Source organism: Gordionus sp. m RMFG-2023, chromosome 3 (assembly GCF_954871325.1).
Source record: "Gordionus sp. m RMFG-2023 chromosome 3, tfGorSpeb1-WG-v2, whole genome shotgun sequence".
NCBI lineage: Eukaryota > Metazoa > Nematomorpha > Gordioida > Chordodea > Parachordodidae > Gordionus > Gordionus sp. m RMFG-2023.
The window spans coordinates 49,672,107-49,687,173 of record NC_088777.1 but is presented as its reverse complement, the minus strand read 5'-3'; the positions used below and the strand labels follow the sequence as shown (position 1 = coordinate 49,687,173).

The window sequence follows — 15,067 nt, the reverse complement described above, 5'->3', positions numbered from 1 at the left end:
GATAAAATCAAATTTTTCTATTCTAAAGACTATAGCACTAGCCATAGTGGAAGTGGCAGGATCTTCAGAATCCTTTAAATTTGTTAAAGCTGCCCTCAAGGCATCATAAAGTTACAAAAAATTTACAATAGCTTTATATGACGATAGCCAGCTTCTAAATAAAAAAAACATTTAAAATCTAAATAAATAAGGAACTATTACCGAGTGGTATTCTTAACGCGTAGAAATCGTTGCGATTTTTTCAGATCATTACACTGAAATTTTTTGAGTACCTCATATCTTTTTACACCATTAAAATAGACATAAATCTTATCTAGTATTCCTAGAACATTTCGAAGTTCTTTAATTGATTGGCATAATTGAACAACGATTAAATTTAATCGATGACAATAACACCAAATAAAAGCTGCCTTTGGCGCCTCTGCTCTAATCAAGGCTTGCACACCATTGATTCTTCCACTCATGTTTGAGGCTCCATCATAACTTTGCTCAACTAGATATTCAAGGAATATTTATTACCAGTAAAGAGATAATAAGTATTTCTTGTTCTACTTTATCAAATCTCTGCTCTGTGTCTTCCAATAAAAAATATAGTAGATAAAAAATATGAGTAACTAAATGACCTCAGGTTCACTAATTTCATGATCATTATCAGAATCATCAGATACTATATTTTCTTCTAACACATTTTCTTTATTATTAGGACACTTTTAAAAGATAATTATATTAATTAAAAATATTTATTATATCAACAGCTTTGAATTCCCAATTTTTACTTCTTTCTTCTTAAATTGCGATTTAATACCCATTATAATAAGATAGGTATAAACAATTAAATATTTAATAAAAAAATTACTTTGCTATTTGTCCAATTTTGAGTAACATTCTTAAAAGCTACTATTTCAAAGCTTTTCTTTATATCATTAATATTAAGCCCACCACGTCTTTTTCTAATGTGATCTATCCATTTATCATCTCTTATATTAAACGATTTGCATTTTATTAGGCATTTGTATTTTTTTTGGTTAATATTTTTAGGCATATTTTAAAATTGGAAAAATAATTTATGACAAGAAATCTCGGATAACAAATTTACTAAACATCGACCAAAATTTCCGTCAATATATTAAATTAAATATTAAGTGGGGGGGAGGATCTTATTATTACATTTATAAACCAGAAATCACATGATCATGATGGATGTAAAAAAAAAGTACCCCCACTCAAATTTACTGAAGCAGTTGCTTCGGACCCCCCCCCCGTTGTAGGGGCCCCTGGGTTAGATATATATATATATATATATATAATACGCACAAATATATACAATTCAAATAAATATTTACAAACTCAAACTGAAAAATTTATAAAATCATTTTTTCTACTTCAGGATGCTCCCCTTTTATAAATCTTTCGGGCTGTATTAGAAATATTAGGTCCTATGCAGATCACTAGTAGACATTGTGTCATATATAACACATAAGTTTCGCTATTTTATTTTAAAAAGTAATTAATTGTAAAAATATTTATAACTTTATTTAGTTAATTATTTATATTACATGAATATCAATTGGAAATTAATATTGTAATAAACATATTAATTTAATAATACATCATTAAATAATCTAATGAATTAAAATAAAATTTGACTTTCATTTTTCCTTCCATTGGAATAAATTAATAATATTTTTGTGTCCCGGAAATCGTTTGGCTGTTAAAAATCTATTTTCGAGATTGGTTTCCATTCTTAAATATTCAACATTGCTGACAAATATATAATTAATTCTCGCATAATTATATAAATCCATAGGAGTTAGTATATGATTTTCATAAGGACGTTGCAGGTTTGCTCTAGCCGTCAACTTCTTAGTAATTTCCCCTAAAATATCGCAAGGAGTTTTGCCAAAATATGCAAAAAAATGCCATTCTGCTTTGATATCAAAATCATTATAATGGTTGTAGAGGTATAATCATAATGGTTTATGGGTCTTGGATAGTGAAGGTTAGCGGTTCTTTCTTAGGCAGGGACCAGACTGGAACAATCTTTTAAGACCAAAGTCCGAACCGGTCCTTTTATTTCTTACGGTTCGGACCATTATTCTAGAGAAGTTAATTTAGGTTTTTGAATTTTTAGTTCATTTTTTATTTTGCAATATGAAAACCATAAGTTTTCATAGTAGCATTGGCACTTTCCCAATAATCAATAGAATTAAATTAGATAAAAACGAAAATATTTTTAAAATACAAAGACTAGACCATGACCTTCATTAATCTCTTGGCCTCATTAGTAGTTGGTTATATCGTCATTGGTAATTTTATTAATGCTGCATAATTGGTTGGTTTCTCTCTATTCCATTCATAGTTGGACATAATGGTAGCATTGATGGTTTTACTTTTAAAAGCTTGAGAGATTTTGCTCATCATTGATAAATCATCCTTTCAATAGTTGATATTATAGTATCGATGCTCGCTAAATATGTAGTTGGCGGCAAATAACACTGTTAATCTGCTTAGCTCTTAATAGTTGGTGGTTTAGCATTACAATTCTTATATAAAATTATGGGGCTTTCGTTAAAAGACCTCCTTTTCCAGTATTATAACTCACTGTCTTAATAATTTAAAAATAACTTAGTAATTAATATTATTTATTGAATTATTTACCACACTTATTAGTTATTTGCCATATGCTCGTAAATAAGCCTGAGAGCTCTCTTTAAGAATTCCCATGATAGATCTAACTCCCCCAAGAACCTTTTAATTATGCCGAACCAACCACATTTATAAGATAAGAAGGCTTAAGAGCAGTCCCTTTCGGGGGCATGTTTACAAGTGCCTGATGGATTAGGTTGTTAGAAGGATGTCTTAAAATATGACCAACCACTTCAATTTTCCTATATTTGATCATTTTATGTAGAGAAAAAATATCACATCTAGTCCATAAGGTATAATTGTATATAGTGGGTAAAATGTTCTGGTAATGTATCTGTTACATGTTCGCTTAATTTGTTGTAATTCATTGTATATTTAAATACTTCTTAAATATTTCGCTTATTCAATTTGTTGTAATTGTATATTTAAATATGTTCATATTATCTTTTTATTCAATGAAATTAACATGCATATAAATACATCTCAAGGCGATTAAATATATATATATTGATATATATTTTCATTTTCTTTCACCACTTGTTTTTTTTGTATAATCATATTATAAAATAAAAAGACATTACATCAACGTCAATATTCTAATAATATAATCAATAAATACTATCATTTTTCTTCGATTGAATTTAATAAAGTGTCTTTTTTCTGTCTAATTTTTATCCTGTGCGATCATCCTGATAACCGTTCTAGATTAAATCTTCAAGCCTATAATTTCTCTTTTTGTTTTTATCAGTATCTAAGACATATATTTATGAACGTTTGCCTCTTACTATTATCTAATTTGGAATCCTTCCAATTTTTCATGCCATAATAAAGGGATGCTATTATTAGAACTTTAAATAGTCTTATCTTTAGGGGAATTGATAGTTGTTGTGATGACCAAATTATCATAACATACCTGTACTATCAAGTTTATCAAAGCAGTAGGCGTACCTACCTCCTCTAAAGTGCTCCATAGTTTAGAATGTATTATTGAGTCAAATGCTTTCTTGAGATCAAGGGCAACGATTATTAAGTGTCTTTTCCGTATAACCGCTATTGCCTCAAGTGCATTACGATCCTTCCTAAACTAAACCAATGAACCAACGAAATGCGGTTCCACATTCGGTCTTAACCTATTTAATTTAACATTCGGAATAATCTTATATACTACTGAATTTAGCGAGATTCCCCTCCAGTCTTCAAGTAATTTAGGGTTCTTAGTTTTAGAGAAAGACTGATAGTTGTGATCCAATCATTAGGACAAGTCCCTTTAAAACTCTAGTTATGATTGAGAGGAGAATCTCTGGGCATAAGACGGGATCAGTCTTCAAATATTCACTGTGTAATGAATCTTGACCACTCGCTTTATGGTTTTCAGTTTTTTTTTATTATCCTAACTATTTACTTTTAGTTGGCTGGGGAAGCCTAAAAACATTTGAATTTTATCGCAGATGATCGTTGTAAGTTTTGCGTAGAAGGATGGGAGTACGACATTGAATGGGGAAATGTCTGAGGTAATTTAAAAGTCAATACCTCTGTGGTAGTTGGACATTTTTGAGAGTGAAAAGAAAGGACGGCGTTATTAATGGAATTTGTTGGGGGGAGGCCATACCTTAGAAGTAGTGGGGCGTTGATCAAGCAGATGAGAATAATGCAAAAATTAGTTGGGACATCATAATTAAGGTATAAGTTGAAATTGGAGTCCATAGCTTAGAGATAGAGAGACGTTGATCGTACTGAGAGGAAAAGTTCAATAGCTGAGTTGAAACAACGTTATTATTGGAATTAGTAGACAAAAAGAGAAGACCATATCTTCCAGGTCGTTAGAAGTTGATCATACTATGAAGATTAATGAGAAAACTGAGTTGAGTCACCATAATTATAGGTATTAATTGAAATTTGGGGTCTAAACTCTGGGATAGTATAGCGTTGATTATTGCGATAAAAATGATACTGATGATTATTTTATAATTTTGATTTCAACAGCTGATGATAATGTTATTTGACATTTGACAGCCATTATGCTTTCTTCTTTTTTTAATAACAATAATAAATAATTTTTATAATAATAAAAAAACTAATAATTTGTATTGGATGATACAGTACCTCTTTTTTTCAGTTCTCGCTTTCTCAAAAATACTCATACCAGAGTTGTACATTTGCTCAAAATAAAAAGATCTTCAAAAATATTTCTTTTATGTTTTATACCTCTCCTCCTGCCTTGATAAAAATTGAAAAACATCTGGGCTTTTAATAAAGGGGTAAAAAAATAAATATCATGCAGATCGTTACACAAAATTTTTAAAAAATAAAAGATCTTCAAATTTTACGATCTTCAAAGATCTTGCTCAAAAATCTTCAAAGAAGATCTTTTGTACAACTCTGCTCATAACTATTCCTTTTCCTTTTCCTTAAGCTAATATTATTATTGGATTGAGTGAGTTCCACACCTTTAATTATTATATCTGGGTTACAAGGTTTGTTGGTATCCTTGAGGAAAAAAATCGACATAATTATTATGGAGGATAGGGCCTCTATAGTAATTCATATTCGCTCATTTTGGGCAGGTCCATAACCAACGTGCTAGATAAGATAAGAAGAGATATATCTATATTCTCTTTAGTGCAATTATTTTTCTCGATAACTATGAGTACGAAAGATTCAGATCATTTCTCTCCAGAATATCGTATCAAACAATTATTTCAGGATGTTGAGATTAATCCTCAATGTCCTTTGATCAGATATTTTCGGTCTGGACCAGAAATGATATCTATGGCCAAAATATATGAAAAGGAAGGAGATATTGAAAAAGCTTTCATGCTATATTATAAATATATTACGTAAGATTATTTGAGAATTTATATGTACAAGATTTTTAATTTGTAGATTATTTTTGGAAAAATTACCAGACATTCCTCAATATAAAGATATTCCAACACTAGAAAAAATTAGTGTTAAAAATGTAGAATATTTATTTCATTATTTATCAATGGCAAAATTATTTTTTTTAAGGCACTTAAAGAAGTTTTACCCAAAGCGGAACAACTTAAGGATAAAATATATTCGAAATACCATAATGAATACATCGAAAAACAAGTAAAATAAAAAAATTTAGATTTTTATTGATTAATGATAACTAAGTTTTTAACATCAATAATTTAATTTATAACAATGATATTAGAAACAAATAGAAAAAACTATCAAGGAAGAAGTGCTTTCTAGAGAAAAATCTCAGCCTTCAATAAAAATGAATACTATCAACAATAACAATGAAAATGAACTTGATAATTATAATATATCAAATTCGTTAAAAAATTATGCAAATACAAATACTTCCCAAAATAATCTAAGTCATTCAAATATAAATTTTAATCAAATTTCTGTTCCTTCAAGGAGCCTAAAACCTCAAAATTTAATTGATTCTTCTATATCAAATCAGTAAATATTACATTCATTTTTTTTATCATACCATTTTAATGGTAGATTATTTATCACAATTTTTTTAAATATCAATTATCAATCTCATTTTATATTATTTACTTGGTAAGGGGGATGGGGTTTATATCCTTTGTGGTAAATTTTTAGGTTTTTCTATTAATTATTTTAAATATATATTAAATTTATAACTTTAATAAATAAATCTGTTATATTTTGGCCATATCTGAAAACTATTTTTCAAATATTGCCCAGCCCAAATGGGGCTAAGATAACCCAGCACAATTTAATTTGTTATGCTCAAACTAAAAATCATAAAATTGCATCATTCATCATTAAAAATTTGCCAAACCTGGCCTCAAAAAATATTTTCTACAAGCATCCCAGCCCATAAAAAGAACCATCCCTAGACTTTTGATCTCTCTAAATAGAATAAGTAATAATTGTTGGTAATTTTTTTAAAAAAAAGAAGTATGTACATGTCTATTGAGATATAGAATCCATAAGGATTTGGAATCTTTCAATTTTAAACAATATTCTGAGGGGAATAAAGAAAGTAAATTAGTGATGTTAAATGGCTCATTTTAAGCCAATTTTTAAAATGGCTAACTCAATATTTTAGCCAGAAAAATATTGCCTTAGCCTCAAGATTTCGATAATATATGTCCAAGGGCCTTTGTTCCTTCCATGAGCAGAATCTTCAGGCTTGGGTAATATTTTTCTGGATAATGTATTGAGTTAGCCATTTTTAAAAATCGGCTCAAAACAAGACGTTTAACAACACTAAAGTAAGTATTCCAGCATGTGAAGGGTACCCACACTGTGAATTTCATACAATATTTGCCATCCAATTTTGTATATTTTAATTTAATATGAAAAATATATACATGAATAATAATATTAATTAGGCTAGTTGAGATGTTCATGGCAAAATTGCCTGAAATTCAGTGTAGATACTCTACACATGCTTGAAATGTATTTCTGGTCAAATCAGATTTTCTAAATTTGAAAATCTTCCTCAATAATGGATTTAAATTTGAGAGGTTTCTGAATCCAATGAATTCTGTATCAAATATTAATAATTTGACTGCTGAGTATTAGTATTATAGTGTTCTATATCTACTTTGATTCTCCAGTTCTATATTCCTTCATAGCAATAAAAATCAGGGATGTGAACCCTTCGACAAAAAAAAGGGTCCGGGTTCGGGTCCGGTAATAAATTTAAAAAGGACCCGGGTCCAGGGTTCGGGTCCAGAGGAAACATAAAAATAATGACTCAAAATAAGACTTTTTTTCATTCTTTTATTATACTTCAATATAAACACATTTATAATTCGAAATGAGATAATTTTTAAATATTTTATTCAATCCCACAATCATGATATCTTCTATATCATCCTTCAGATTTCCACGTAAATTAGTCAACGATGAAAATCCACGTTCTACGCTTACCTAAAATAGATAGTCATTTTTACATAAATTATTGTACTTGTGTCGCCAGTACAGCCACGATTCTAGAAAAGGTATATAATTCTGGATATATTGAAGAATTTTCCTCCCAGAATTTTAAAATGTTTGCATCTCTATTTATTCTCATAACTTCCAAGAACTTTTCTATTAAAGATACAATAGATATTTTTTGCTCCTTTCTATCAGATGATAATTTAATTTTTTTTTCTCTATCTAATAGTAAAATTTCCAGATCATCAATATCGTTATCATTATCATTGTTATCGCTACAACCAGTAGATATTGTTGTAACCACCAATGTATTGTAAATAATAGAGTTTTGGGTGTGCCATAAATCTTCAAGATGGTCTATGGCCATTTGTTTTTCCTCACTACTTAATAAAACCTGATATTGCGGGTCTAAATATATCGAAGCATATACAACACTATTTTGTAAATATTGTTGCTCTCTTATTTTCGTATTTTCTAATACTTCATTTGAAAAAGAACTTGTTATATCTCCCTAACTCTAATTGACATCTTAACCATATGCCATAAAAATCCGATAAACATAATTGTTCAGCTTGCACTTTTAATGTTGTTATTTTTAACCAGCACACTAGTAAGCTCTTTTACTTGATTCCAATCATCTTCTGAAAAAATGATTTCACATGCTCCTATGATTAAATCATTACAGAAATCTTTCAAACTTAATAATCGCTCTAGCATCATACACATAGAGGACCAACGTGTTGTGCAATCTAAAATTGCCATTTACCTTTTTGTGGATTTTAATATTCTAACAATTGTGGGAGTTCTTAAATATTTTACAACATCCCTTGCTTTATCAATTATAGTTTTATAGTGACTATTTTTTAGGGAGATTCCACGAAAAAAATTAATAAAATTATAAAAATTTTACATTATTTTTTAAAAATTAATAAAATTATAAAAATTTTATATTATTTTTTTAAAAATTAATAAAATTATAAAAATTTTATATTATTTTTTAAAAATTATATTTTTACATTAATTTAAAAAAAAAAATTTTAAGTTAAAAATTTTTAACACCCTGAACCCTTGGATTCTCCACTTTTTAAAAGGGTCCATGTCCAGGTTCAGCCAAAATACGAGGGTTCCGGCTCCGGTTCACATCCCTAATAAAAATAAAGTTAATATAGAATTTAGAATAATTATTCTCATTATTACATTGTGATCTGCTTTTAATAATATAAGAAATCTTTTTTTTTTATAAAAAAAATGCTTTGCCTAAAAAAATTTTTAAAAAATAAATATAGATTAATATTCAGCCAACAAATTATTTACAATAGGTACTAAAATTAAAATTTATCAAGGATACACATACATAACTATAACAATTCATAATAAAATTGATATTGACTTATTATCAGTTAAAAAATAGTGCAGCCTGCCCTACCTATTGCTTTATATATTCTCTAGATAATATTATCTAAAATTCTTTCCCTAATATCTATTTAAAAAATTATCCATTTGATAAATATAATGGAGAATCAAATGGAAAAAAATTAAATATATATATATTTTTTTATAACCAAAAATTTTCAAGGTTTAACCAATTATATATTAAAAGCAAATTTTAACTCTACACTTAAGGTTATATCTAAACCTATTTTAAAACAATTTGAAACTTTAGAAAAAATTTTTTAATGATTAAATGTTTAAAATTTATATTTAAAAAAATTAGAATTATATTTTGTACATGTTTTTGTTTTTATATTTAAAATAGCTTTATTTTCATTTTTTGTTTCCAAATCAAAAGTTTGTTGATTTAATGTTTTGCGTAGTCCAATGTTACCACAATTTGTCTTATATTTATAGAAGCAATCGAACTGGTTATCAATCCCTGAGACAAGTCAGAGTTCCCAAAAATTTAGCCCTCATTTTCTTATCCCTGGCGGAATCAAACACCGATAAAAATATTGAGACTGGTGGTCATTTATTTGGAAAATTGGTTATTTTTTTAAAACAAATATTACTGAATGAAATGAATTTGAAAGAGAACAATATAATTTTGAGAGAGGGGCAACATGGTTAAATACGGGATGGGGCAGGTTGGTCAATCTTCTGTTGGGCCATTTTAATATATTTTATGGGATGATTATTTGCCTTAAGTAGTAAACTATTTTTAAGGCTAGAAATTTCTTGTTTCTTTTATAGCGTAGTATAGGTTTTTTTGAATCTTATGTACTTATAATGATCAAATTGAAGATTAATTCATTTTTTTTAAAAAAGGAGAAAATGAAGAAAGAGTAAATGCGAGAACCAATGTCTAATAATACTTAGACTGACGATGCATTCATAATAAAGCATTTGAAAGCGTCGTTGAATGCAGATCAGCTGAACCCGCCATTTTGGTAACCCATATAGTAATTATTCTCATGTTAAAAACTATTATTATATTGATAACTTGTTCCCTTATAATCTCGATGATCAGGTAATTCTTTAATAAAGTTTGCTTCAGACTTAGGAATTAATTGGCCTCTCGTTTAACATTTTTAATAATGATATATAGGTAATCAAAATGGCGCCCCCAGCTGTTTTTATTGATGTGCAACTTTTATTGAATGCATCCTCATTCTAGGCATTATTATATGTCATTGGGGAGAACACAGAGATCGCGAGGAACAAATTAATAAATAGAGAAGGAAATAATAGGAAGATTATCTTTGATATAGTGTATCATATAAATATATTTGAACTTGAAATGTTAATATTTTTTCGAAATTTAAGAGTCAAAATGTTTTCACGATAACCCATCTGGTTATCCCGAAGCAAACTGGTCAACCCAATTCGTTCCTAGCCACCAGCGAGGAAGAAATGGTTTATTTCAAAGAATCCAAGAATCTCCTGACACTAGGATGGATCCACGTATAATATATTATATATATATTTTTTAAATTTTTTTACTTTCCTCGGTGATAAACCTAATTAATATTATTTTTATGTATATTTTTTTTTTAAAAAAAGACTCACCCTTCCCAAACCGCCTTTCTTTCCAGTGTAGATCTGCACAACCAATTTCCCAATCAACAATTATTGCCAGAGTATATAGCTATCGTATGCTCACCGTCTCATAACGAGTAAAACATTTTTTTAAAAATATTAATATATCAAAAAAAGAATTGCTCCCTCGAGGAGCATTAAATCTGGATTTTGCCACATTTTAAAATAAAGCTAAGGATGATCAGTTCATTTCCATTACAGTTAAAATAGGGGGAAACACTTTTGCTGAAAACATTGGAAAATAAGCTTTTTTTTATATAAATAACAAATTTATAAATTCAGCTTCTATTCTCATTATCATTTCTAAATGTATCTGAGCTATTTATAACCTATTTTGAATAAAGTATCACCTAATAAGGAGTTGTGGTAATGGATATGTATGATGATTTCGATTTTCAATGATATATTTGGAACATCTGTCAATAATCATTTACATATTGTCATGCCTTTATTATTCAAAATCATTACTATTATTAGAGTTTAAAATCTGATTAAGATAACTTTCAAGATATTTAAATGCCTTATTTATTCTTTTTTTTTAAAGGGAACCTAGATTTAAAGAAGAAAAATAATAATTTAAACATACTTTCGCTTCATTTATAGTAAACGCGATTTGTTCAAGCGATGCGGTATTTAGCCTTATTAAAACTACAGCTGATTCCTAACAGCGATAATGATTTTCGAAATATACATCGCAACATATGTTTTTTCAAATTTTATCATAGCGTTTTCATCGTTACTCTCCATATTTATAAATTATGTCTTCTTTATTGGCTTGACGATAAATATCGCACCACTTGAACAAATCGCGCTTATTCTTAATGAGGCGTTAATGATATATATTTTACTTATCTTGACTGACTCATTCATTCATTCATTGTTTTTGAAGGGTCGTTGAATAAAACCAGCTGGTGACACGTCATTTTGGCTTCCCATATAAAAGTCTTATAAATAACTGAAACTATATTTTTTTATAAAATTTCGGGAAACCAATATGTAATCAACTCATTTTGTAGTGATACAACAGTCAAATAAATTAATCGCCAGTCAATGCCTCAATATATGTCAATGCACCCATCACATGGTTGATAAATCAATCTATATATATTTAATAATTGCACCCTTTTTTAAAAAAAAATTATTACCATGCGTTTTAGATAGATTATACAGTTAATATTATTTTTTAAAAATATAATTGTCACTATTGTACAAAAAATTTTAATTAAAAGTAAAAAAATTTTCTTTAAATCAAAAAATTATGTGAATTATGCATTTGTTAACATAGTTTGAAGGAAAAAAAATGTTATGAGATAATTAATTAAAAATTTTGAGCAAAATTTTTTTTTTCTGAAGATCACAAAATCGAAGATTTTTATAGTCTCGTGTGAAAGATATTTTTATAAAACATTAGGTAAATTTTGATCAAACTTGTTTCTGAGCATTCTCAAAAAAATCCGGAATCCAAATCTTTGAGGATTTTGAAGAGCATTTCAAACTCTGATTGTTAATGACCCGATAATTACTAATTCTTATACATTTCTGTCTAAATCTCTGTTTTTTGAATAACTTTGATGCAAACGATAGATAGTGCTTACCTAGACTCCTATAAAATGAATTTTAAGACTTCGTTGAATTGTGACACACCATTTTGGTTTCTGATGAAAGAGTCTTTATAAATAAATAAAACTTTTCTTTTTTTTTAAAAAACAAAAGTTTTCTTAAAATTTAAAAATATAAATTATTTACACGGGAAGCCAAGATGGCGTTTCACCGGCTGATTTGCTTTGATTTAAATTAATAAATCGTAAGTCTACATAATATTAATTAACTTTATCGCCATCTCTATCTACATTTTGATACAGCTGCTTAAAGTTATTTAAAAAAAAATATTCTTGGACATAATTAGTGATGCAAAATCGCCCCATTTGAGCAGATTTCAACTCAATATTTTAGCTATAAAAATTTTGGATAATCCCTGAGATTAAAATCTTCAGACTCTGGTAATATTTTTCTGAGAAAAATAACTGAGTTAACCGTTTTTTTTAAATCGGCTCAAATGGAACAATTTTTGCATCATTAGACACCAGAGTTGTTAAAAGATACTTTTTAAATGGATCTAGATACAGAAACATCGTCTAAAGTTATATCTAAATACAGATATTTTAATCAAAAATCTATCTAGATACAGATACCACATTTTTATATCTAGATACAGGATCGAGATACTTGTATCAAGATCCTTTAACAACTCTGCTAGACACAATTGTAAAATGTAAACAAAAATTAGACTTAAATTTATAAATAATATATATTTAAAAAAAAATAAATAATAAACTAAGGGTCAAGATATTTACCATAACAACCGATTTCGGCATGAATGTCTTAGCTACTTGCAAAGAGCAAGGTTTCCATTATCACTCGCAGAGCCCGCCATTATACGAAGTTATTTCTTCTCCTATAGATATATCGTCGAGTCTAGAACTGGAGTGCTCCGCTCGACATTTTTCAAAATTTTTGAGTTTAAAAGTGGATAATAACTTATTTATTCACAATATATATATATATATATAAACTAGATTTTTAAAAAAATATTGTTCAAAATTGATCAATAAGCTTTTCCTATATTTTAATTTTTAAACTTTAATGTTGATTTTTTATTTTAAACATTTGCGCAAGCGCAGCATTCCAATTCTAGGCCGACTATATATTAAGTTTGTCTAGTGCCGTTGAACGGCTCGATTTTGAGCCACTTAAATTTTTTGTATCGGGAAAGATAAAGATTTTGCTCTTAGCTGGCACATTAAGACATCTATTAGCGAAATCTAGAAGCTTTGCCAATATTTTTCTGGTCCTAAAATAATGAGTTAGTCGTTTTTGAGAATCGGCTCAAATCGAGCGGTTTAACATGTTATTTACTCGGTAATTATCGCCTTTTATTTAAAAATGGCGGTAACCGGTTTTACGAGAAATCTTGTTAAAAACTTTTCTTTTTCTTTTTAAATATTGGCATAATAATATTTTAAATCATGTAATTTTTTTTTTTTGAATTCTTCTTATCATTCATTCATTTAAAAAAAATGATGGTCCTCTCATGGATTTTTCCCCTAAAATATCCGAATTGTTCCTTTTCATCCCACAACTCTAAACTGGATAATTAATCGGATTACTTCTATTTATTGTTTCAAATTTCCCGAATAATTTTAATAGCTATGATATGACCATTCCGGGTGACTCAACAAATAATAAAAAACTTCGCGTTTTGAAATCTTTATAAATTCTAAAACGCGGGACTCGTTTTTTTTGTTTATGAGATTAAATATTTTATTAGAGATTATGGTAAACCATCTTCTAGCCCTTTTTGATTTGAGGATATTGAGTTATTTTTGTCAAATTTTAGCATCTTTTTATTTCACATTTCTGAAAACCGACTCTACCCAATTCTAACAATCTCTGAATATTAAATTTCATAAATATTATTTAATAAAACATAACAAAATTTTATTTTTATAAAAATAAAAAACAATGACGCGTTTAAAGTTTTAATGATTTCCAAACGCGGCTACGTTTTTTTTGAACCACTCTGTATGATTTCGAATATCATATTAAATGGGACCAAATAATTGATCATAAATTTTGATATATAATGAAAATATCTCAAATATAATCATGATATTGTGGCTCCTCTTTAACAGTATGTTATAACGCAATTGCTTATAAACATAAATTTGGTATTGTGAGATTTATAAATATTTATAAGAAATCCTCAAAATTTAAATTAAAAAAAAATAATTTTGTACTCGGATAATGTTATTGCTTTGAATGGCCTTAGTTGATAAATGTATTTTTGAAAGAAACTTTTATATTATCAGGAGATCATCTGGCCTTGGTTTAAGTGGGGCTCGAAATTTTGAAACCTAACCGAAAATATTTTTCTATCGACACAGGCAGGGCCGTAAATAAACCTATGTTTTTAAAAAGCGAAGCTCCATTAAAGGTGTAGCTTACTTGCAGTTTATAAAATGGCGTCTATAGCTGACTCCTATATTATATTTACATTTTTAAGTAGATTTTGAAGAATTATGTCAATCTAGTTAGTATATTTATTTTTTTATTATGTTAATATTTTAGGAATGCAAACATATAGTACTGGAGCCTCATTTGGACGTGGTAGTAGAAGATATGAGAAAATTATGATTATAATATTGAATAAAATAATATATACATATATTTATTCCTAAATTTTCGTTTGATATTATCCATATCATCTGCTTATTGTTTTAAATTAAGCTAAGAGTTATAAAAGGTACGGTTGCCAAATATAAATAATATACAAATTATCAACATTTCGTTTCATATTTATATTGTACACTATTTAATAAAAATTTATATTTTCGAAAATGCTAAGTGTTGTAACCTCTGTCATTCTAGGTGAGTGAACAGTACGTGCTGGGGGGGGGGGGGATATCAATTCAATAAGACTAGCTCATATTCAACA

At 28.0% G+C, this 15,067-nt stretch overlaps 1 protein-coding gene across 1 annotated transcript; it reads left to right on the top strand.

Moving 5' to 3' along the window:
• The first annotated feature begins 5,246 nt into the window (after positions 1 to 5,246).
• On the top strand, positions 5,247 to 14,916 carry LOC135926348 (STAM-binding protein-like). Its single transcript, XM_065462191.1, has 9 exons — positions 5,247 to 5,483; positions 5,530 to 5,605; positions 5,656 to 5,739; positions 5,825 to 6,081; positions 9,388 to 9,520; positions 10,300 to 10,437; positions 10,537 to 10,649; positions 12,912 to 13,014; positions 14,701 to 14,916. The coding sequence occupies exons 1-9, from the start codon at positions 5,290 to 5,292 to the stop codon at positions 14,764 to 14,766; spliced, it is 1,164 nt and encodes a 387-aa protein (XP_065318263.1). The 5' UTR covers positions 5,247 to 5,289; the 3' UTR covers positions 14,767 to 14,916.
• Positions 14,917 to 15,067: the final 151 nt, after the last annotated feature.

What these genes read in the sequence shown, in the direction of transcription:
- LOC135926348 (XM_065462191.1), top strand. Translation starts at nt 5,290, where the DNA reads ATGAGTACGAAAGATTCAGATCATTTCTCTCCAGAATATCGTATCAAA. An exon ending in GTCATTTATTTGGAAAATTG is followed by an intron (nt 9,521 to 10,299) that starts GTTATTTTTTTA and finishes TCGAAATTTAAG; the next exon opens with AGTCAAAATGTTTTCACGAT. An exon ending in AGAGCCCGCCATTATACGAA is followed by an intron (nt 13,015 to 14,700) that starts GTTATTTCTTCT and finishes TTAATATTTTAG; the next exon opens with GAATGCAAACATATAGTACT.